This window comes from Rhinichthys klamathensis, unplaced genomic scaffold (genome assembly GCF_029890125.1).
Source record: "Rhinichthys klamathensis goyatoka isolate OS25496 unplaced genomic scaffold, OSU_Roscu_1.1 h1tg000877l_1, whole genome shotgun sequence".
In the NCBI taxonomy this organism is placed as follows: domain Eukaryota; kingdom Metazoa; phylum Chordata; class Actinopteri; order Cypriniformes; family Leuciscidae; genus Rhinichthys; species Rhinichthys klamathensis.
This window is the reverse complement of record NW_026607237.1, coordinates 37,588-63,094: the sequence shown is the minus strand read 5'-3', so window position 1 is coordinate 63,094 and position 25,507 is coordinate 37,588. Positions and strand designations below refer to the sequence as shown.

General features: G+C 40.4%; 1 protein-coding gene and 1 long non-coding RNA gene across 3 annotated transcripts; one reads left to right on the top strand and one right to left on the bottom strand.

Moving 5' to 3' along the window:
• Positions 1-1,125: 1,125 nt before the first annotated feature.
• fgf18a (fibroblast growth factor 18a) lies at positions 1,126-24,767 on the top strand. 2 transcript variants are annotated; one of them, XM_056243972.1, is made up of 5 exons: positions 1,126-2,321; positions 16,504-16,543; positions 17,072-17,249; positions 19,872-19,978; positions 23,306-24,767. In XM_056243972.1, exons 1-5 carry the CDS (start codon positions 2,290-2,292, stop codon positions 23,570-23,572), a joined length of 624 nt encoding a protein of 207 aa, XP_056099947.1. In that variant the 5' UTR covers positions 1,126-2,289; the 3' UTR covers positions 23,573-24,767. The 2 variants fall into 2 exon arrangements, with proteins under 2 accessions (XP_056099947.1, XP_056099946.1); XM_056243971.1 differs by having other exon boundaries at positions 1,129-2,321; positions 23,303-24,767.
• On the bottom strand, positions 16,478-19,905 carry LOC130078457 (uncharacterized). Its single transcript, XR_008805927.1, has 3 exons — positions 19,822-19,905; positions 18,848-18,973; positions 16,478-16,553 (listed from the first exon to the last, which is right to left on the bottom strand). It is a non-coding gene; the product is annotated as an uncharacterized LOC130078457 (long non-coding RNA).
• Positions 24,768-25,507: the final 740 nt, after the last annotated feature.

Here is a 25,507-nt window from a genome sequence, read left to right as displayed (position 1 = left end):
GTCTTCCAGCTCACACACATGCACATGACTATTGTGTTTGAGTGTGTGCGTGGGTTTACTGGTTATACTTTGAGCTAAAAAAAATGTCCCCAGAAGTTAGATAAATAGACAAAGGACATTCTCAATTAAGCACGGTCAGGCTGCTCTGTTGGCTGGATTTAATGAGGTGTTCAGCTAATCAGACTGGGAAACCAGCAAACGTTCACAAATTCTCTAACGCTATTAAATCATTTGAAAACTGGACGTTTTGAACATCCAGAGAACATAGAAATAACGTTTTCATAGCTTAATGGAAACATTAGAGAAACGTTCCTATAACATATTTTTGTTAGCTGGGCTAGTCTTGCTTTAGCTCTATATAAAACAACAGATGTCTAAGGTATGTACTCATTTAGATAGTTAAGTAAAAGTGTGTGTGTGTGTGTGTGTGTGTGTGTGTGTGTGTGTGTGTGTGTGAGAGAGAGAGAGAGAGAGAGAGAGAGAGAGAGAGAGAGAGAGAGAGAGAGAGAGAGAGAGAGAGAGAGAGAGAGAGAGAGAGAGACGAGGAGGGGGTTCAGGGAGGGTGGGTGAGTGTTGGCTTGGCTGACCGTCTGCGGTTCTGTCGCGGTGCTGAGAAATGTTCCTTTTGGATCGGACCGTGAGCTTTCATACCTCCCTCTCACTTTCAAACGAACCGTCTCTCTTCACTCTGCCCTCTTGAGTTTTACAGTCATGAAACGCACCAAAAGCATCAAAAGCACTAAACTTTTCGAAGAACCGTTAAGCGTTCTGGCTGGTCCTGGTTTACACGAGATGGGGGATTTTGGGCTTGAACCAGGGGCAGATTTTTGCCCTCATAAAGTGTGGGGTTATAGTTTGGGACCCGGCCTGAGCTTGTTTCCCCGGTGCTCTTTTGTTGCGCACGGTGACATTGGCGAGTGTTTTCGCTGTAGTCGGGCGACATCACACAGAGGCTGAGTAATCTTGTTTGGATCCAATAAGTGTGTGTGAGGGGGAAAGCAGAGAGAGAGAGAGAGAGAGAGAGAGAGAGAGAGAGAGAGAGAGAGAGAGAGAGAGAGAGAGAGAGAGAGAGAGAGAAGGGGGGGCTGGGGGAGGGAGGGTGGATTGATCTGAAATCTTGTTCTGTTTTTTTTTTTTTTACTTGGAGTGATTTCTGCGCTCTGCCGTGGAGCTTCAGAAGACAAACGAGCGGAGAAGAAACAAGCCGCGTTTACGCACCGCGCGCGCAAAAACGCGTCGTTAGTTTTTGCATCCAACGTTTTACGGGAATTTGTGAATGAAAGCGGCTGAGGAAGAGGAGGCGGCGCAGGTTAAGTGGACGCTGCATCCAGTGTATGGGTTGCTTTCTTTAATGCGCAAAAAAGAGACGCGTTTTACCTCATCGACCGAAGCCCTTTCGTCGGGCAGACTTTTGCGCTGTTCTGGCGGGGGGAGCTGCAAACTTTCTTCATTTTAAAAAATAAATAAAAAGCTCAGATTGCATTCTTTCCCCCTCCAAACATTTTGGAGGTGATGTCATCGGCCCGTGTTTTGGCTGCTGTTGCGCTGGAGCTTCAGAATTGAGTCCGGGAAATCAGGTGCAGGGAGCTGCTGTCGCGGGTGGCTGCGAGCGTGTGCCTTTCACCCCTCCGCCTTTCCTTCTGCTTTCCTTTCACTTTCCCCCCATCATCATTTCATTTCCCCGTCTCAGCAGCCATGACCGAGCACGCTCCACGGTACCCGGGGTCCAGCTCGCCGCCTCTGCGTCTTCATCGCTCCATCCCCGTCCAGGTGCTTTGCCTCCCGCGGCGCGTCATTTCGCCCGTGGAGGATCAGCATTGACACAGACTCTCTCGCGTGCGCATGCACTCCACGGAATTAATCAGTTTTAATCCTTATCTGTGGAAGGACATTTTCAGCAGGAAAAGTTACGGTCGGACTGATTGGAAACCTTTTGCTGGCTGTCAGGAAAGTTTTTATGAGCGGAAACTGCGTATAGGTGTGGGTCGCGTTTGAACTTCGATTCACCTGTTCGTCAGACTCCGGAGGATTCAGCTGCGCCCCGCCTCGCCCCGCCCCCTGCCCGTTACCGACCGCGGACCGCAGCCATCCGTAACGGCGGTGGTGCGCTCACACCCCGCTGACCCCGAGCCGCCCGTTGATGGTGAAAAGATGCAGTCCACCGGCGCCAGCGGGAACGTCCGCCGACCCTGCATTCAAACGGATTAAACAAACCGGACAGACGTGAAGCCGTGATCCGGAGAGCCGTTTCTCAAGCGCGCACGGAGCCACACGGACGCGGAGGAAGCGATGTGGGCCTTTCTCTCCACGGTGGCTGTCTTGTAAGTCATTTCTGAATGACCTCATGCAGAATGAGTTGTAATGCGTAAATTATAAATGCTGCTTTCAAAAAAGCTCAATTACCACAGTCTGTGTGCCACACGCTTCACTTGGCATGACAAACTCCAAGTCTTGCATACATAATGATCTTATGAGATTACACTTCTGGGTTACCATGGACACAGATGTCAATCACACCCAGCTCAGGTAAGGCCCATCCAATGAAAACAGCTCCAAAGGTGTGCCTGCCACTCTCCTTATTTTCCTTTTTTCTTTTTTTTTGTTGTGCACACATGGCAGTCATCTTGAGATGGTTATCATTCCTTTCCCAACCTGTGGATGGGACCAAAGGGCCTCCGATAATCCATATCCCGAAAGGCAGACGCTCCGTCTGTCTGTCAGAGCGCCTGTCTGGTCCCGAGCTCTCCAAATTACTAATAATAACGCCCAAGGATGGTTGTTGAAGCAGGCACAGAGCTGGCACCTTATCTCCTGTCTGGAAAGAGCAGTGGCCATGTGACCTTCTCCGACAGGAAACTGCCGTTTAGAGACAGAAAAACATCAAACAGAGCTTTAACATTCTCAGACAGTTGTGCAGAATTAGCCAGGAATTGTGGAAGTGAGACTAGATCATGTTTGCTTAGCATGTGCGCTTGTTCTCAAGGTTGGTGTCCTTACAAACGGATTCACCGTCTAATGATAAAACGCACCATATTTGAGGTGGTTTCCGTTCAGGGTCTGTAGAAACAGAAGACAGCAGGCACAGATGTGTTGAAGTCTGGTTCGCCTGTGAAAGCGAGAGGCGTCAGGTGCGCTAGAGGTTATTTGTTTGAGATGAGGTGAAGATAAGTTAGTCACCATTTATCAGTTTCTTTCGAAGCTCTTCTCAGCGAAGCACCTGCGGTTCAGTGACTTGCTCAAGGCCGTAGCGATAAGCTGTAGACAATGGAAGAAGACTTGATTAGTGCAACTCATGTAATCAGGACGGAAATGTACAAACCACATGCTCTACATACAAGAAGGATGAAATGCATGGAATTCAATCTATTTAAAAACCAATCAATTTCCTAATTCCAATTCCACTTCACCACATTGTAAAAAGTTATTTTTGAAGTTTTATGGATTGTTTTACAAGAAAATACTAATTCAGTCTTTCTACTTGCAGTTTCTTTGTAATCATTTGAAATTCACTAGCAATTTCTAAGTGAAATTTGTTGCAAAGCAAATACTAGCCATTTTTTTCTATGCTGGTCTGGCAAAAGTGCTGCTGTTTTGTTCTGGTGAAGCGGGTGACCAATGAAGTCTCACTGATAAGAACATCAGAAGCAAAGTAGGTTTAAAAATGGTGAACTTTATAACCCAGTTTCACAGACAAGGCTTAGGTCTAGTCGGACTAAAATGCACGTTTGAGCTGTTTGAACCGAAAGCAACTTGCATTGACAAATCTTAAACTATGTCAGTGCCATTGTTTTGTTTAAAGATGCACACTAGTGATGTTTTTTTCTAAGGCACATTTATAAAAGCTATTTGATGTCCTAATTGAACTAATCCTGGCTTAATCTAAGCCCTGTCTGTGAAACCAGGCCTAAGAGGAGTACAAATCTAGGAAATCTATCACCATATCAGGACTGATCCAGTGCCCTTGAGTGAGTGCTGCAGAAATCGAGGCCTTTACGGTGACATATCACACAAACGGGACTTTCTGTTCCTGTAGATCTTTTAGAGAACACCACTGGAACATTAATCTTAAGACTCGCAGCACCTACAGCCCTGACTGCATTTCTCTTTCCTTCCCTGTGCTGCTATATTGTTTAAAGTTGGCCAGCGGTGTAAATTGTGCTTGAAGGGTGTGCAGGGTGATTTGGGATACGACTCCACCTCGCTGCGCTCAACTCTACACACGAACGCCTTCAGGAATCATTCTGTCTCAGGTTTGATGATGTCATCACCTTGCTTGTTTTGGCTGCCGACAATAGCGCTCAGTAGAGTAAAGCTCGCAGCTACTTTCTTTCTTTCTTTCTCCTTCTCTTTCCCCATTCCCCCCACCTTTCTCTCTCTCTCTCTCTCTCTCTGGCAGGCCGCAGGCTCGTTGCGGTTTGGGAGGGATACGGAGAATCCGAGGTTGCAGCTGAAGTAGTTTTTTTTTTCTCTCTTTCTCCCCTCACTCTCTCCCTCTCTCTCTCGGTGAAGCACTACTGTTTTAACAGCTGAGAGTTCTTACGGGACCCAGAGCCAGTCTCACCTGCGCAGCCAGGGTTTGGCAGCTACACCAACCTTACATGCACAGATCCGAAGCCAATGTGTGCTGATCTGCAGCCAGCATGCACACATCTCGCATGTGCAAATCTGCATACCGTGCGGCCCGTGTGCAGTGAGCATGCATGACCTCTGCTGCCTATTAGAGAAACACAACACATGCACACTAATGCATTTCAGTTAAATGTACAGCATGTGTGCATAGTACACGCATACAAGCATCCGAGCTCAGTAAAGCACTAAATATTCTTAATACACTCAATAACATTAATAAGACCTTGCTTATTAATGACCCAATAAGCACAGAAAATGGAAAACAAAATGGTTAATACTATAGGCGTATTACTTATGTATATTAGCTATTGTACAAACACACTATTCAAAAGTTTGGGGTCAGTAAGATTTTTAAAAAAAATTATTAATACTTTTATTCAGCAAGGATGCATTCAAATGATCAAAAGTGACAGCAAAGACATTTATAATGTTACAAAAGATGTAAATGCTGTTCTTTTGAACTTTCTATTCATCAAGGAATCCTGAAAATAATTGAATCATGGTTTCCACCAAAGCAGCACAACTGTTTCCAACATCGATAATAATCAGAAATGTTTCTTGAGCAGCAAAATCATCATATTAGAGTGATTTCTGAAGGGTCATGTGACACTGAAGACTGGAGTATTAATGATGCTAAAAATTCAGCTTTGATCACAGGAATAAATTACATATTACAATAAATTCACAGAGAAAACAGCTGTTTTACGTTGTAATAATATTTAACAATATTACTGTTTTGCTGTATTCTTTTGATCAAATAAATGCAGCCTCCGTGAGGCTTTTTCAAAAGCATTTGAAAAATCTTACCGACCCAAACCCATGAACGCTTAGTTCCTTAGTTTGTCTATACAGCTTCATGCATATTAACATCAGAAATGCAGACAGCATAAATCAGTGCACACAGGTGGAGAGGAGCTGTTTATGTGAGCAGGTGCACACACACATAAACACACATGAGAACCTGGTCAGCACATGCACATCTGGTCAGTGATGATGCCGAGGTGTGTGGCCGGGTCGGGGATCTCAGGTATGAAGGGTCAAAGAGCAGGTGTGTGTGTCGGCCAGACAGGTGAAGCCTGTGCCATTCGGTGACGCACCGTTTAGCAACATGATACACAGAGTGTCTCTGTTCCATTTACATTGGTAATGTGTTGCTGAGGAAACTTCACAAACACGTGTGAGCTCGTGAGCATATTGGGCCAGTATGACTGGAGGTGAAGAAAAGGGCCGTCTCGATCCGTTCTGGAGAGCTTTCACACGCTTTTACATTTTCCTACAGCTTCATTTAAACATCTTCAGCAAGTGGAGGAGTTTAGTAAGAGAGAAAAATGTTTTTAGGGTGCAGTGACACCTGCGCTTCATGACTTGTTTTATGTGCTGTATAAACACCAGGAAATTATACAGAACGTTAGCCTGGGAAAACCCAGGCAACTTCCGGCAAATTTAGATTTGCTCTGAAAGTTAGTCTGGCAAAGAGCTCATTCAAGCCCATTTCCAATCCGCCGAAATCGAGGCACCAATCAGAAACGTTGGGGCGGGCTTTACACGATGACGACAGCGCTGGGATTTTGAAGCAGATTTTGTAGCCTACATTACAAAGATGGATGCCGCCGTCGAACATCACTCGTTCGAATCAGCTATCGCGTCTGTTTTAAGCGATTTGAACGTTTCCTTTTAGTTAAAAACCGAGCAAAGAACAACACTCGGAGATGTTTCTCCGCCGCTCTGCATACGTCATCTCCTTCATCGCTCTGATTGGGTTTAGGTCTATCCGCGACGTCCGTTGGTGACGCCCCTCTGGAAATGATTTGTCTATGACGCTTTGCCAGACCATAACTCAGTTACACCTGAGAATGGTCTGGTTTTAACCAGGCTAACAGAACGTCAGATCAAATCCAAGAATCTGATTGGTTTGAATCACTTTGAAAACCCTGAAGATAATTCAGCATAAAGGGGTTTTGCTGGTTAGTATGGCCATTGTAACTACACTAACTGCTAAAACACATCTTAAGTAGTTAACTTTTTTCCCTAATCACTTTAGAGCCACAGGAAAATCTAATAACATAAAATTATGAATAAATCCCTTATAAACAAAAGATAAGGTCAAAGGTTTAAGGGGTCATGTCATATATAAATGGTAAGTTATGCATTACTCACATTTCATGATAGTCACCACTGAGAAGATTGGAAATATATGCGCATCTTCACTGCAAAAAAAAAATTTCTTCCTCAGTATTTTCGTCTTGTTTTCCAGTACAAATATATAAACATTTTGAAAACAAGATACATTTACTTGAGATGCACTCTGACTTGAAAACATATCCTTAAAACAAGAAAAAATCTGCCAATAGTGAAAGAATTATAGTCTTGGTTTCACTTTGAATTAAGCTTATTTTTCGGACTGTACTGACCGATATTTTTTCTTGTTCTCAAAAAACGTGTATGTAAAATACAAGGATGGCACATTTCAAATCAGGTACTTCAGATTTGCATGCGCCAGCCAAACAACTGCCAAAAAAGACAGATAGCAGATAACAGATAGCTTTCTACACCTGGTATTAAGATGCAGGTTTTTTTTCGATCGGATCACATGTGGATGAGGGAGACACATTCCCGTTTATACCTGGTGTTTTAATCCGTCTCTTTTAATAATAATACTAATACTCATTTTTTACATGTATATAGCGCTTTTCTGGGTACGCAAAGTGCTTTGAAGGGGAAATCTCCTTGGAATCTCCCACCACCAATGTGCAGCACCACCTCAATGATGATGATGCGACGGCAGCCATATTGCTCCAGAACGCCCACCACACACCAGCTTATTGGTGGAGAGGAGAGAGTAATGAAGCCAATCAGTATATATGGGGATGATTAGGAGGCCATTTTGATGGATAGAAGTCAATGGGCAAATTTGGCCAGGATGCCAGGGTTAACCCCTACTCTTTTTCGAGGGACATTGTGGAATTTTTAATGCCCACAGAGAGTCAAGACCTCGGTTTAACGTCTCATCCGAAGGACAGTGCTTATTAAAGTATAGTGTCCCCATCACTATACTGGGGCGTAGGACCCACTCAGACCACAGGGTGAGCGCCCCCTACTGGCCTCACGAACACCTCTTCCAGCAGAAACTGGGTTTTCCCAGGAGGTCTCCCATCCAGGCACTGACCAGGCTCAACCCTGCTTAGCTTTAGTGGGCAACCAGTCTTGGGCTACAGGGTGATACGGCTGCTGGCAACATTTTGTCCACGTTTAACCACTTCTGTCCTGATTTCTTCGAGGGGAGGGTCTATGAGCGGGTAAATGTATGGGCTTATTCAGATCTTCCCATCTAATGGACGAAATAGGCTCACACAATTTACATATGAACGCGACCGGAGATGCAGAGAGCACATGGAGAGCGTCAGCTTTAGTTTCTGCTCTGACAGCCACTAGTGTGTGTTAGAAATCAGGAATGGTGAGAGAACATTGTGCTTGGTACGTTTTTCCTCTTCAAATCAAACTTGTGTCTTCAGCTGACAAAGTGTAAATCCCGTCTGTCTCGAGTTCTCCCCATAATGTTCACGCGTTAGGTCAGTAGGCGGAGAGTTGATGGTCTTCTGTGGCAGTTCGAACACATTCGATCACATGAGCGTTTACACTACGAAAGCAATCCGGAAGCAATCTGGAAGTGGACGAAAGTGGACAAGCTCAAAATGTTTCAGACCCTGTTTACACCTGTATTTAGCGTCGTCCACTAGTGATCCGATCGACCAAAACGCATCTTAATACCAGGTGTAAACACAGAGCCATTGATTCAGCTCTTGTGAGGTTAAAGTGGACATATTGTGGAAAACATGATTTCCCTTGTCCTTTGGAATAAGAGTTTGCTGTACTAGGCAAACACACTCCATTCACATGGAAACGAAGCTGTAAAACGACTTGTTTAGAAATCATCGTTATTATGACAGTTATGACATTTACATATCAAAGCCAATTTTCGGAGCAAATCACCAACTATTCAGCACGTACTGTTCAGCAACTGAGCCTACCGTAATGAACAACAGCATGGACACAGATAACAGGGAACGTTCTGGCAAGGTTCTCTCAATGTTACCTTCACGTATACAATGTTCCTCCAAACAATTACCAGACAGACGGTTACTGTATATCATGTGTGGGTAGGTGCCAAGCATGCAACAACAGTGAACATGGTTTTTGTACACTGTGCTGCTATTATAGGGTGTGTTCCTGTGGTTTGCTGTTTATTGTAGGGAGTGTTTAGCTGATGTGAAGAACACATTTGAATGGGAATGAATGGGAATGAAATGTCACTGTGTGTGTGTGTGCTCTTGTTTTTATTACATTGTGAGGACCAAATGTCCCCACAAGAATAGTAAAACGTGAAATCACCTACATTGCGAGGACTAGCCAATGGTCCCCGCAAGGGAAATTGATTAATGAACATACTTAATGATGTTTTTTAGAAAATGTAAAAGAGCAGAAAGTTTCCTGTGATGGGTAGGTTTAGGGGTAGGGTTAGTGTGTGTGTGTGTGTGTGTGTGTGTGTGTGTGTGTGTGTGTGTGTGTGTGTGTGTGTGTGTGTGTGTGTGTGATGGGTAGGTTTATGGGTAGGATTAGTGTAAGGGGATAGAATATACAGTTTGTACAGTATAAAAATCATTACGTCTATGGAGAGTCCCCATAAAGATAGTGGACCAGACATGTGTGTGTGTGTGTGTGTGTGTGTTTTAAGAACATTTTAAAGAAATGCTCCATTTCAAAACAAGTTAAGCTCTATGAACAGCACTTCTGCTCGTTTTTACTGTTGAATATATCCTCCACACTACAACATGTCAAGTCAAGTATATTTGTATAGCGCTTTTCAGAAATGTGTATTGTTCCAAAGTAGCTTTACAGAGAATCATGATGTCAATGTGTATAATATCTTAATTTCGTAATGCCATGTACATGTAATCACATTTAGTAGATTACAACTGGGCGATAATATAGTTTACATTTTGCGACAATACACGTAATCAAGCAGTTGAGATTCGCTATATGGTATATATCGCTTTACGTGAGTGTATATACAACTTTATATAGAGAGATGTGCAAAAATATAGTTACATTTTTGTGATGATATAAACAATCAAGCAGTTGAGATTTTCAGAACATTCAGAAATAACCTTTTAACTTAATGGAAATATTTGCAGAGATGTCAATCGGAAATTATTAAATAAAACAAGCATTTCAAAATAAAGAAAATAAAGTCCTCTGAAGCATATGAAGCTTTGTGTGAGGAATAAACTACAATTTCATTCAAAATTAAACGATAAACCATTATTTTATTTTAGATCTCAACAGCATTCATTCCCACCACTTTTACTGTAAGGAAAACAGTAATAAAAAGATAAAAATAAAAATAAAAACAGGCAGACGTTTCTAGTACACTGTTAAAAAATATTTTTTCGAAGTTGTAAATAGAAAAAAAAATATTTAAGTATATGTCTTTCTACAACAAAATTTCACGTTTAATTGAATGTGTTACTTGCCGTTTCTTTGTCATTATTTGTGAAATTTACCAGCAATTTTTGAGTAAAAATCGTTTCTACCACCAATTTTGGGTGAGTAAATCACAAAGTTTTGGGTGAACTATTCCATCAACTTGTACTGAAGCATTCCTTTAATTGTGTGGTTTTGTCATGTTATGAGTGCATGTGTACATTAAGTGTGTGTTGACAGGCATGATGGAGAGAGCGTGTACATGTGTGTGTCTGTCTCGTTGCAGCTGTCAGCTGGTGAGACGCTTCCTTCTTCTCTCACATATCTCTTCATAGCTGAGGCAGTGTGGGGGAGTCTTTCATTCTCTACTTCCAGACAGGGAAACAAGAGAGAGGAAGGGAGAGAAAGAGCAAGGGATTAAAAACGACAAGATGAGAAACACTCTCTCAATTCCTTTCATATCTCCTCCATTCCTGTCTTTTTTCCCCCCTCCGGCATGTTTTCCTCTGTTTTCGGCGTCTCCACTGACCCTGGTGGTGATTTCATTTTGCGGGGTGAATTTTTGGGATGTAAACAAGCGACGGGCCGCAGCTGAATCATCCAGAATAAATCAAAAACTACCGTCTTATCGCGATCAGAGTAATATTAATGTTGCAAAGAGCCTTAACCTGGCCGCAGTTCTCACCAATCATAACGTCAGACAGAGGAAACCTCATTGACTGGGAATCTGGTGGAGTGGGCTCACTGATGCGCTGTTACATCAGGGGTCAGAGGGCATTTCTGGAATCAATGGAATCATGTTGCTTTTGAAACCATGTAAGAAATCATAAGCCTTCTCTTTCGGCGGTCTCTGAATAAGCACACACATGACGACGGCGTGTGTTAAAAGATGAGATGTGTCATTTCAGCATCACCAAAATAATCATGAAAAAGAAATGTGTTTACGCGTAAAAGCTCGATTGGTCTACCATTGTTTGGACAAACAGATAGCATGAATCAAACTCATGCAGCCATGTTATGAAAACAACACAGCGTTCGCCTATGAATGGCTTACTCACAGTATAATTAACATAGAATTTGCTGAACGGTCTAACATTCAAAAGGCGACGTTTTAGCATTCACTCTCTTCCAGATGAATATATACAGTATATATCTAATAAACATGCAGGCAAAATATGCATTCTATCTGGGATTGGTAAAGACCTTTTATACCCTATACCAACCCTCACACTAACCACTAAGAGAAGTACACGTACAGATAATGTATGAACATACATGTAGATCGCTTAAAAGACAACTATGAGTGAGGTGATTTTTGACTATAGCGTCAACAAAGCATTTTGGCCTCACAAGTATAGCAAAACTTGTACACACACCCACACGCTCATGATCTCAGACATTCGGTCATGGGGAGGTCGCGGGGTCACTGGCGAGACGATAAGGAGGAAGTGATGTGTTCCGCTTTTTTTCCTCTCTGTTCACACCCACCGTCGCCTTCTCAATGAGTGACATCACACTGACCACACCCACACCACCCAGAGAGAGAGCGATATCTGATTCACTGTTTTCACCAAACATTTGCCAAGAAGCACACAGGGAGGGAAAGACAGAGAAATGTGTGCACAAGCTGTGTGAGAGAGAGAAAATAAAGAGAATATGAAGGTGAAACACAACCAGTGTCATTTTACCCATCACTGTTATTTTAATATCATTGATATCCTATTATAGTTTTTGATATAGATGTCATTTTTTTCATTTCATGCGTTTTAGTCATTTTTATTATTTATAGGTAAGACTACTATTTATAATGCATTATAAAAGTATTATTAATGCATTAATTATGCCTTGTATTGTACCTTATAATGCAATGTATGATCTCATGAGTATTGTAACCACAGTTATAATACATTTGATTATAATTATTCATTGAACACGCTTAAAGGGATACTCCACTTTTTTTGGAAATAGGCTCATTTTACTGTTTAGTTTTACCGTTTTTGAATCCATTCAGCCGATCTCCGGTTCTGGCGGTACCACTTTTAGCATAGCTTAGCATACATCATTGAAGTGGACAAGACCATTAGCATTTCTAAAAAAAAAAAATGACCAAAGAGTTTCGATATTTTTCCTATTTAAAACTTGACTCTTCTGTAGTTACATCGTGCACTAAGACCGACGGAAAATGTAAAGTTGCGATTTTCTAGGCTGATATGGCTAGGAACTATACTCTCATTCCTGCGTAATATTCAAGAATTATTCAAGAACCGCTATAACGCCAAAACAATCTGTTACCTTAAATTATATGTTTATCTCTGTAAAGCTGCTTTGAAACAATCCATTGTTAAAAGCGCTATATAAATGAAGATGACTTGACTTGACTAATAATCAAGAAACTTTACTGCCGTACCATGAGAGCAGCAGGCGTAATGATATGACGCAGCGCCTGAAAATAGTTCCGTTGTGTTGACGGAAGGTGGCCTATTTTCAGGCGCTGCGTCATATCATTACGCCTGCTGCTCTCATGGTACGGCAGTAAAGTTTCTTGATTATTACGCAGGAATGAGAGTATAGTTCCTAGCCATATCAGCCTAGAAAATCGCAACTTTACATTTTCCGTCGGTCTTAGTGCACGATGTAACTACAGAAGAGTCAAGTTTTAAATAGGAAAAATATCGAAACTCTTTGGTAATTTTTTTTTTTTAGAAATGCTAATGGTCTTGTCCACTTCAATGATGTATGCTAAGCTATGCTAAAAGTGGTACCGCCAGAACCGGAGATCGGCTGAATGGATTCAAAAACGGTAAAACTAAACAGTTTAACTCTGGGGGAGTTGTAAAATGAGCCTATTTCCAAAAAAAGTGGAGTATCCCTTTAATATAGAATGCATTAAAACACATGACTAGCAAACGACTTCAGATGTGCAGGGAATCTGCAAATATTATAATGCATTATATGTACGTTATGAATAACTTTATAATGCATTATAAATTAAAGGCTTTTAGTAAAGTGTTTTTAAATGCCTATATAGGTTTTAAGTTCATGATAGACATATTTTTTTATGGTTTCAGTTTTAGTAAACGATAAATACCCTGCATTAAACAAACACATTCAAAGATACAGTAACGTTACACATTACGCTTCTCATACCGCTGTGCAACAGACACTTATTTTGTTACTTTAAGTAATCAAACTCAAGGTTTTCACCTGGTCGATGATAAAACAGCTGAGAAAATCCCACTTACACTGAGCCATATCTAGAGACCAGATTACAGAGCAAACCAAATCAATGTGCTAAAACCATCCACGCTTTAGTAACCTTATAGCAACACCTTAGTATCACGACAGTGAGTTCTGCATGGGAAAATGCCTAACATCCCAAACATGACACATGTGGCATCAGAACTTCTAAAATCTGTTTGCAAACCACATCTACAGGCAAATGCATAAAACTGAAGCTCTACCTCTTCTGTTGAGCAGGTGTTGACCAGCATCCGGTAGACTTCTGCATGAGCTCAGCATCAGTCCACTGGCCTGCATGTATTTGTTTTAAAGAAAAATCACAATGGAGATTCTCATTAACCCTGTAAAGCTTGACAAAAAATAATTGACAGATTTTTCTGTCACAATTTTTCTTTAAAAGGAAGAGTTTCTTGAACATTTTGACAAAATATGTTTTTTTTATGTCTGCATGTGTTTTTTGTTGAGTATCATATTTGATACATCAGGTTTTTGTGGTTCATATAGTCTGATGAGAATATGTAGGAAAAAACACCTCAGTTTTATTCAGAGGCCCAAACTGAGCACAAATATGCATATATTTATGTGCCCTGAAATTCGGATTATGTTCGTAATTCTTCATGTAATGTAAATCAATGAGATCTTAATAACAGTATAGCTCAAATAATATGAGTAAGATGATATTTAAATGCTTAGTTTTTTTATTAAAGCTCTGTAATTGTAAATAAAAAAATATATATATAATGCAATGCCATACAATGATGATTGCGAGATGAACAAATAAACCTTACTTAAAGCCTGATGGATCATATTTGATACTCACATTTTAACACTTAAAAAAAGTAATGTATGGTTAATCAGGTTGTTTCAGTCCAGTAAGTGTTCATCTTGAAATTTTACTAACAATATAAGTTATTCTTACATGTACTTTATAAAAATCAGCAAGGATTTCACAGCAAAAAGACACGTGAACCACGACCCGAAGGAGGACGTTTGTACAATTATTCTAAAAGGCTTTTTACTTGCGAAAAAAAAGAAAAGTATGAACTATCAATCAGACGACAGATGGCATGTAGTAGATTGTGTACAACAGGTTTTTCAGAAAGTTTTGATCATGTTGATGATTTAGAGGATTTGCAGTAGGTTAATATCTTCAGAGCAGCCAAATAAATAAAAGAAAAGGGAGATCTTTGTTGCTCCTCAGATGTTTCCCAGTGATCTCACATTTAATACCAAAGTCAGAGATCTCAATATGATTTCAATATAAAATCATGATCAAATGCTTTTATACTCTTACTGTGTGACAATTGACAACTATTGAGTCATTTATGTCTGGTCTTATTTCTAAGGAATTTTAGTTGCGTTGTGTTCACATCAATGGGAAGCACTTCAGGACTTAACAGTTAATACTGACATGAATTCTCCTTTCCAACAGCATTGTGTTTGATTAATTATGCTAAACCATTTTAAACTCTAAAACAAAAACATCTAATTGCATTTGAAGGAGAAGCATGTTATTTCTGCAAAAAGCAATTGCAAAAATATTGTTTCCAAACAGGTTTCCCGAACAGTCCGGAACAGATAGTCCTTACAAGTCAATACAGGATTGTTTCAAAGCTTCTTCACAGAATTGCAAAATTCATTAACACTCTTAAAAATAAAGGTTCTTTATTGGCATCGAGGTTCCATGTAGAACCGTTAACACCTTTGGTTCCGTTCCATTGTACTTCTTTATTGTGGAAAAAGGTTCTTTAGGTTTGTTTTAATGTCCTTCACACTAAGACTAACATAGTTCTTTTAAGAACTGTTCACTGAAAGGTTCTTTCGGGAACCAAACATGGTTCTTCTATGGAAAAAAACCCTCTTTTGGAACCTTTATTTTTAAGAGTATGAAATGATTTACAGTTTCAGATGTAAAGCAGCTCTACAGAAGACATTGGTCGTTATTCAGCTCAATGTTGATTCAATTTAGTTCAATACTGCTTCATTGGTTGAAGCTCAAACAATCCGTCTCACAGTTTTACGCTGCGAATGGTTTACTTATAGTGGTCTCTACATATTTAGCTGGGATAGGAGAAAGTGTTTTTACATCAGAAAACATAAACACGTCACCTTCAAGTGTATTTGAGCAGAAGTGAAAGCTGTTCCTCCACTGGTTTCTATAGTTTGGAGTTTGCAGAGGCGTTAGTCCCGTTGGGGCCTGTGGTCTCCTCTTTGGCTGTCATAACATCGGACTTTTCACACTGACTTATGTTGAGCAGACGCACTGATCCGTCCTGCGGGCCTGTTCGATTTCAAAGTCACAGTCCCCTGCCAGAAAAGGGCCTGTGGTGATGGAGAACTTAACCGTGGGCCGTGCAGCGCTGCCCTCATCCACTCGCTCATATGCGCTTAAAATCGTACTCACACCCACGGACGTCCAAGTTTCCATGAAAATCTGAGTTATGCTTCAAATGTCAGGGTTTTCCCTTTTCCAACAACATGTGGAGATTAAACCAAGAAGGGAAAGTAGCTGAAAATCAGCATGAAATGCAAATTCATCTATTTTCTAAATGCATGCTATAGATCTTATTGTAAGCAATGGACCTTTTCACATTTCCCGGGGTTCTTAGAAGCTGAAGTCACATCATATATAACTTATATCCACCTTATTTTTAACGTAAGAGCGATCGGACATTTGGTCATTCGAGTCTTCCTGTGTCATTCGTTTCCAGTTATGTTACCTGTACAAAGACAGTCCATTATGCTGCTTTATATTGCAAACTGGTATTTATCATCACATCATTGGTTTGTAGAGCAGATTTCAGTTTACTGCACTTTGTCATTGTTCTAGCTATTTCCCTATAGCTTCTAATGAATCTGATATCTTGCATAAGGTGTTTATTTTTTTATTTGATAAGCAGCAGCATTATAAGTGGGATAAACAAACGCTTTCAGTAGGATATAAGACCCGAGTCAAGGTTTATTTGTGATAATGAGCATCTGACTGTACATTAGCCTTTACATAAACTTCAAGCTCTTGAGATGTTAATGATAACATCCCTTTCCCTGTGGATCTGCCGTCAGCAGGGCTTTGGGATGCAGGGTGGATTTGTTTTTGTTACCATGGTAGCAGTAGCACTCACCTGACCTCTCTCTCTCTCTCTCTCTCCTCAGGTATATCCAGATGATGCTGGTCATGTGTAATCCTCTACAGGTGAGTTCACCTGCTCAACATCAAACAAAACGGACTGTTTAATACACATTCCTGGTCTTATTGTGCACGATTTATCAGTGCATGTTATTTCAAATATGTTTGTCTTCTTAATAATCATACATTTTCATTAATTTGCTTACACTTGATACGGTCGCATTCGATAACATTATAACAGTAGTTTTGTGTCGAAACAATTTTTTTTACTCAGAAATTGCTTGTGAATTTCACAAACAATTATGAAACCACAAGTAACACATTGAATTAAACATGAAATTCTGAAGTAGAAAAAACGTACTCCATTAATCTTTATTTACAACTTCGAAAATTATTTTTTATAGTGTAGCTAACATGAACTAACACTGAGATATGATATGAAATGCCTGCATTAACAATACACACTATAAAGTCAAACTATAGGTCATAGCATGGTACTTTTTAGTTTTTACAATGATTTCACTACAGAAAAATGTCAGATTAAGAAGGGAAGAAAGAGTGGATGAGGATGTGTGTGTGGTCTGTTGCCTGCAGGTGTTTGGAGTGGATGGGGTGAACTTTAGTGTGCACGTGGAGAATCAGACTCGTGCACGAGACGCCATGAGCCGGCGACATCATCGCGTGTACCAGCTATACAGCCGCACCAGTGGCAAACACGTCCAGGTGCTCGGACGCAAGATCAGCGCCCGCGGAGAGGACGGAGACAAATATGGTAACAACACACACACACACACACACACACATGTATGTCTCACTCTTCTAGCAAACACACATGAGAAAGACTGGCCACACACAGACAGACACACACACAGGAAACAGGAAAAGTAGAAGACAAAGACTCAGCTACTGCTGATACAGTGATTTACAGACAGGGAGAGAGAAAAAGACGCCAATGAATTCTGTTTTCTTGTAGGTTTTTGTTGAAATTCCAAGAAAAACATCTCACTCTTAAAGGTTCAGTATGGCATATTGAACCCTAGTGTTCTTGTCTCAATTTAAAAGAACACTTTATGCCAAAAAGATTCCATATAGGGAGAAATGTCTTAAATTATTGCATAATACTTTTTAATGTTTAACAGGTTGTTTCAATTTTTCTAGTGATAAAGTATGTTTACATGCTGTTTAATTCATAAAATTTAATCAAAATAAAAAAATGAATTAAAACTAAATGAATTCATTAAAACTAAATCCATAAACCGATCTGATGATGGAACCTCTAAAAGGTTCTATATGAAGCGGCTGGCGGAACCCTTTATGATTCTATATAGATCCTTTTCTTCTTAAAGTTTTATTTTTATCAACTAGCCGAAATTCCCACTTGTTTCCATTCTAATATTTACCAAACAATTGCACGTTTTCTGTTTTCAAAATAAATTGTGAATTTTGAGTTTAAATGAATGTAATTGTGGCCGTCAGCCGCCCGACCTCCACATATCATTATAGGCTACTGGAAAAACCTTTCAGTTCTCCCCCATCCATCCATTCATCCATCCCCCTCTCCTCCTCTCAATGGTCTCGGATGTACATTTAAAGGGCAAGGAAGTTGAAAATGGATATATGCGCTCAAATCGAACAGCGGGCCGGTTTCATTCATGGATGAATCTCACAAAAACATCAAAAAGCCACAGAAATAATCATTTTTTAAAAAGCAAGAGAAAGAAAAAGTTTTTTGCATTGTGACATTTTCAGAAAAATCTAGCAGTTGTAGCAAATGTTACTTAATAAATAATACGAAATACGTAGAAATACATTCATGTTTAAGTATAATGTATATATATATATATATATATATATATATATATATATATATATATATATATATATATATATATATATATTAATGTATTATAATACACAAATATTGTAAATCAACATTATATTTAAGACAGTCTAAATGAAATGTAATACAGCAAATACTAACCATTATTTATAAATACTTTAAATTGAAATAATTTATCATAGTTTTTTTTTTCCCTCAATGCATTAATCAGAACACAACTGAATGAGAAAATGGACTGACATGGACTTAATTCTCTCTAAATTAATATCAAAATTATTAATTGTCCTAAAACAAGTTTCATTTTAATTAAGTAAAATATAATTTTTACTCATTTCTCCAGAGTAAATAAATGACCTTGACGTGATCTTGACAGGTTTTGTGAGATTAGTCCTCATAATGCTTTAATTTTTTTATTGTGAAAATATTGTTCTGAATGCTTCCGGGTTTTTATGATCGACTCTCCTCATCAGGAAATAAAGGGAAGAGAAAGACAGGGAGATGGGAAGGGGGATGAGGATGAATGTATTTACACAGCGAGTGAGGGATGTCTGGATGAGGAGAGATTGGAGGACGACAAAGAGGTTATTGATCTCCAGTGACCCCTGCGCTCATAAAGGTCACGCAAGGAGCCATTTCAGAGCTTCAACTGCCATATCCTGAAACACACACACACACACACACATACACAGGCTGAATGACCTCAGTGAAATATAGCGTGAAATGGAGGTTTTTAAAATCAAGTGACAGAGCGGCTATGTTCAGAAGAGCGTAGTACAACACTACTCGTAGTATTTCTACAGCGTGCCGTGCATTATGAATATTGTCTGGAATATGCATGGAAATCTCTATCACCCACCACTGCCAACATGATGCATTACAATGAACCGGAAGTGAAGCCAATCTTTTTAACACCTTTGTCTTTACTCACATTATTTGATCAGACTGCAGAAAGTTAAAACATTTGTACAGAAAATTGGATTTAACATGTAAAAAAACGTTAACTGGATGTCAAATAAAAAAACATGCAATGTAATGGAGTCATGTGACAACAGTGTAGCACTATATAAAATATTGATGCATATTTAATATATATATTATCAAAATGCTTTAAATCAAATGAAGGTAAAACAGCTACAATTATATTCATTAGATTTGTTTATTAAATAAACTTAGAAAAAATCCGTATAGAAACTGAAAATATTCTGGTATTGTTGCATTTTGTTTTGTTTTTAACCAGTAGGCACAGTATACAATGCAGTTAGCATGTATGCTAGCATGTCATTTCAAACATAGTCAGAAATAATAAGAAAAGACTGATAAGCATGAGTGTGATGGTTATCTATACCTCTGTCAACCGCTGATGTCAATTATATTGAGCTTTTATTTATTTGGCTTAAATCAGGTTATCTATCCCCTCTCTCCAGTCAAGGCAGCTGCTGAAACAGAGCCATCACATCAGATTACAAACCTTAATTATGTACGTCATTGCAAAACCAGAGCTCACCGTGATATTTTAGTAACGTCTGTCTGTCTCTCTGCCTGTCTCTTCACAAGCCCAGCTCGTAGTGGAGGCAGACACCTTCGGCAGCCAGGTGCGAATCCGAGGGAAGGAGACCAACTATTACCTGTGTATGAACCGCAGGGGAAAGCTCGTAGGCAAGGTGAAACACACTTCCTTCACTTTGTTTCTTTCCTGTATTGAAACAGAAGTTAATACATAAGAATAAGCCTTGTCACTTTGTATACGTATATTCTGTATATATATTCCGTTTCTACGTTTACGTGCATTTCCTTTAAAGGGGTCATATAATGCCATTTTTGTACAAGCTAGTATGATTCTTTAGGGTCTAAATTAAAAGTTTGTAATATACTTTAATTAAAAATTCTTAAAAATTCTTAAAAATAAAAAGCTGTTTTCAGCACGCCGTTTCAGTGCATATGACTTTAAATGATAATGAGCTTTGCTCACCCCGCCTCTCTGTTCTGTGCGTACACCGTTTGTAACACAATAACACAATAACCATAACGCGTTGTTCAGTATAAACGTGGGATTATGAATTATATTGAGAACATCATACATAGAAAACATGCCGTAATGTACCCTAAGTGTAAACCTTAGACGCATTCATTGTGAAGTGTGCAGCTAGCGATTTGCAAAGATTATTATAAATATTAATATAAAGTTTAATAAAACGTTACACTCACTTCAGTTGTTCTAGACAGAGGTTCAGCAGGAACACGAATAGCTGGTACAGATCCTTTTTTCAGGTGCAGCTTCTTAGCAAAACCAGCTTTATACTGACCCTCGTTTATAAAGCAGTCTGGTGTGAAATGATTCGCGCAAACATGAGAGCATTGACGTTGCTCGTGGGGAATATTCCCTTCGAAAACAAACTCAGCCACTGCGTCTTCAGCGGTTCGGATTTAGGAACATTAAAATGACTTCTGTGTTCGTTATTACACCCAAGAACAGAACACCACAATCGCTTAGACGCCATTCTGCTCATAGACAGACAGTGCTCCAACATATCAACAATGACCGCGCCGGTCCGCGCAGACTATGATTGACAGCTCGCTCACGAGCGAGGGCGGGTCTGTGTTGAAACGCTGCTGTCAATCAACAACCGTGGGAGGGGCTTCCGAGCTTGTGACGTCACACGGTCGAACGGCTTGATTTGAGGCAGGGGAAAACATATAAGGAGATTAAAACAAAAACACTGGATGGATTTTTTACCATTTTATGATGGTTGTGTACAGGCACTGCCAACACACATTTCAGTACAATCAACTTGTAAAAGTGCATGTACCATTATATGACCCCTTTAACACACAATGCAATATGTATAACTCAAAATAACACCTGTAAAAACAAATATGGAAAAGACCACGGTCACACAGCAGCAGAATACGGGTGTTAGTCCTGTATTTAAGTCCTTGTTTATGTTCACACATAGGCCACGTTCACACAGCAATAGTTATTTACAGGAGAACCGCATTCTCGGAAAACCGGAACCGGACTGGGCTGCGTTTCCCAAGGGTTCTACGATCTGGCTTACGACGCTTTCAGGAAACGCAGCCCCTTGTCTGTCACGTCATACAGTGGGAGAAAGCTGTTCTACGCTGCACAAATGCGGGTTTCCGTATGTGGTTTCGGTAGCTTACAGCGACGGAGATGTCTGAAGGTTTTAGATCCAGTCCTGGTTCTCCACTGGAGCAGCTCCTGCCAGTTCTGTGTCCTACACGCGACTCAAATGCTCCGCTCTCCAGCCAGATATTAAAGCTGCTGTCGGTTAATGAAGATTTGTTGGATGAACTCACGGCTCGATTGGACTCTTGTCGTGGCAAACGCGATTTTAAGTTTTATTGAGGTCGCCATCTTTGATATTACTTGACTCCTGTTCATACACACAGTATTCGAGACGCTACTGTAAGTTGCTGTGTGAACAAGACATTTCGTGACTCAGATCTGTAAGGAAATGCGGTTGTCAAATCCCCAAAACGGACCGTGTTAAAGTAGCTTAAGGTATCAGTGCATCTAAGCATGTGTTCACACTTGGCATGTTTTATTGGATTAAAACGAACCCTGGTTTGATTGCTCTGTTAATGCGGTTCATTTAAATAAGTGTGAACGCTGCCGTCTGAACCCTGGTGCCACCAAACAAGTGGACCGAACCCGCTGAAAAGATGGGTCTCGATCCGCTTCCAAATCGAATCAACAGTGCGGACTGTGCGGTTCTAATGAAATATGAACGCAACACGGACCAAAGACATGTACACAAACCAAAAATGGGACATGATGTCAGAAGAAGCGACTCTAAAAAGTACAGAATGCTCAAGCATACCTGTTGTTCTCGTCACAGTTCAGGCGTCAGAACCGCGTCTCCTCGCGGAAGATCTTCGTTTGTGTGTGACGGAGTGACGGAGGGTGTGACGCTGTTTTGACTCCTTTACACATTTTATCTCTTCTTCACGAGTTCAGCCGGTCAAAATACCATCTAATGCAGGCTACACACATACAGCAAGCACATTTAGCCCAGAACACATCAGCATTGTTTTGAATGTTCGGTAAGTTCCGTTGCGAAATATACGTAATAAAAGCCGATTAGGTTTTTATCCCTATCTTTATCCCTTTAGGTTCCGTATCTTTAGGTTCGGTGCTAAAATGCCAATGTGAACGCTAAGCGGACCAGGACTAAATTTTTAAAGCTGCCGTCGGCGACATTTTTTTGATCATATACAGTGAAATCGACACTATAATCCGACAGAACAACATAAATAAAGTGGTTTTAGAAAAAAACCTGAGCTTCTAACTCCACCTGGAGCGTGTTATTTGTTTTGCAAAAATCCACAGCTCCCGGATCATCGGGTCCAATCAGCGCAGGGGGGTGTGAGATCTGACTGTCAATCACAGATCGGGCACACGCCACCCCTCGCGCACGTTACAATCACATGCACACGCCTGAAGTTCGCGCAGTAACGAAGAGTGATGGCGGAAAATCAAGTAAGCTCATTTAGAGTATAAATGACGTTAGCAATTGCAATCTATCGGTAGATTAGCCAGGACAGCATACCTCCGAATAATCCATGGTGTTGATGGATGCTGATGAGACGGGCGCGTTCACTGAAAATCTGGTGCACACGCACTGACGAGCACGAACTCGGTGGGAGGGTATTCGTTGATAGTGGGGGAGGGGCATGAGAGTTGTAAACATTCAAAATTTTGCCTAAATCCACTCAATCTGCCAGACTTGCCGACTGCAGCTTTAAGTGTGAACACACCCTAAGCCCACATGAAATCGAAAAGGTTGAGAACCACTAATATAGATGATCAACAAACATGGATATTTGTGACTATTAAGTCCAATTTTGGGGTCTTTAAATGCATTAAACATATAATGTTCATGATCAAGCTAACACATGCACCCCTCTCTTTCTTTGTGTGTGTTTGTCTCCGTATGTGTATATGGACTTTTCTCTCTCCCCAGAAGGCCAGCAATCGTAGCGCAGACTGTGTCTTCATAGAGAAGGTTCTGGAAAACAACTACACGGCGCTAATGTCAGCACGCTACACAGGGTGGTACGTGGGCTTCACCAAAAAAGGGCGCCCTCGCCGTGGTCCGCACACGCTTCCCAACCAGCAGGACGTCCACTTCATGAAGCGATTCCCGCCCGGAGAGCAGCCGGACTTAATGCCGTTCCGCTTCACCACCGTCAGCAAGAGGAGCAAGAGAGTGCGTGCCGCGCGGCCACGCTAACGCGCACGCCAATATCCCACTGCTAACGTTTACATGAGGACTAGGAATAAACAAAAAGACAGTCCTACTCCACAGTCCAGTGAAAATGACACTGCTAATGCAAAGCAGGACCGTCTTGTCTTGTTTGACCAGACAATGCCATGGCATCACTTTATATTCCACTGGGTTGGACCTCTACAACCCTAATAATAAATACTAGCTAATTTACACCAGAGCTGTGGTTTACGACAGCTCACTTCTGACACGGAGATGACTAACCAAAGCAAACACAAGCAAACGGCCGGCCCAGCGCTCGGGCGGAGGAAGCGTTAGGCTGGACATCCAATGAAGACACGCAACAAAACACAACCACGTTGGCCTGTAGATGCTGATCGTGTTGCAATTTTCCTAAGACAAGACTTGGACGTGATCCCGCCTAAGGGAGAGGAGCAGATACACCTGAAGAATTAATGAAAGAAAGAAAGAAAGAAAGACATGGACATCCAAGAGAGAAACAGATAAGAGAAAGGCTACTGTTATATGGGAGTGCTCCTTGGATAAGACCTGACTTAAAGGACACGGTCAGCCAAAAATGGAAACTTGGGCATCATTTACTCACCTCATGTCACTCTAAACTTGTTTGCGGTTGATGTGTCTCTTTTTCACACAACAGTTCATAGTGATCATGTTCGTCAAGCTCTCGAAAGCACAAAAAACACCATAACAATGATCCATCCCACACATGCATCATATTCCAGGTCATTCGAAATCATGCAGCAAAAGTTATTATTAATTATGAATGTTTTATTATTATTATTATAATAACTTAACAAATGCATAGCTCTTGTCCATACAACAACAGCTCAATAGACAATTATAACTTAAATTTGCAATGAAACGATCAATCTTCCGTATTGTGATGTACATTCAAACGTGTGATTTCTAGACTTGGAAAAGTCATGGAAATTAACAAATATTTCTATAATGAAAACATTTTTATAGTTATATCGAGCGCTAAAATATTTAATTATTTAATTATTTGAATATAGTATCTATCCTAGTTTGAAGGTTGGAAACAAGTAGCATCAAATGTATTTTCTTCTGTATTGTGATGTACATCTGAGATTATTGTTGATCAGTTGTTGATTGGCTGTTGAGATGTGGGCGTGGCTCTCACTTGCAGGGGCGGAGTTTAAGCACACTAAATAATTGGAGAATCCTGCGGAGAAGTCTGTCGTTTCATCAGGAAAATCTAGCTATGACTTTTGATTAAACATTACGAGATAAAAAAAAATTAAACCTAGACATGGGTGAATTGTTCATAGATAGGGTGAAATTTCATTTCCTGGCTTGCGCAAATCATCATGACTTCAGATATATAAAGATAGTGCACAAGACAAGGCCCACAGTTATAGTGTTTTGTTCATTTTTGGAGCATGAGAGACGTGGTCACTATGAACTGTTAATGTGAGGCGAGTAAATAATGACAGAATATTCCTTTTAGGCTGAACTATTCATTTAAAGCTAATGAACGAATGAATGTAATGCTGTATAAGTGTGTGTGATGGCGTATTTCAGGTTGCATTAAAGACCATGAGGGATATAATCATACGTGACTTATAACAAAAGAAGGCCATTGCTGGATGGACGGAATTGACCAGAACTGGAATGTAAAAGACAATAATGAGGAAACTCTCTCAAAGCTGCACCAAAAACACACTAAACGACCAAAGACAAATGGTGACCAATGACAGTGACAACCTGAACAGCGGGGACAGCGGGATGGGATGGGATGGGGTGGGTCGTCACAAAATGACACGAGGAGCAACGTTCCTGTTTGGATTCCATGTGGAATGCTGCTACTGGGAAATATAACGGAGAACCAAAGTCTTATACCAGCTTATTAAAGGAAAAACATTACAAAACCTTTTCTAAATATAAATATATATATAAATA

Coding starts and splice junctions, on each gene's coding strand:
- fgf18a (XM_056243971.1), top strand. CDS start 2,290: ATGTGGGCCTTTCTCTCCACGGTGGCTGTCTT. Junction 2,322..16,503: donor CTCTCCACGGTGGCTGTCTT/GTAAGTCATTTC, acceptor CTCTCTCCTCAG/GTATATCCAGATGATGCTGG. Junction 19,979..23,302: donor GGGGAAAGCTCGTAGGCAAG/GTGAAACACACT, acceptor CTCTCTCCCCAG/AAGGCCAGCAATCGTAGCGC.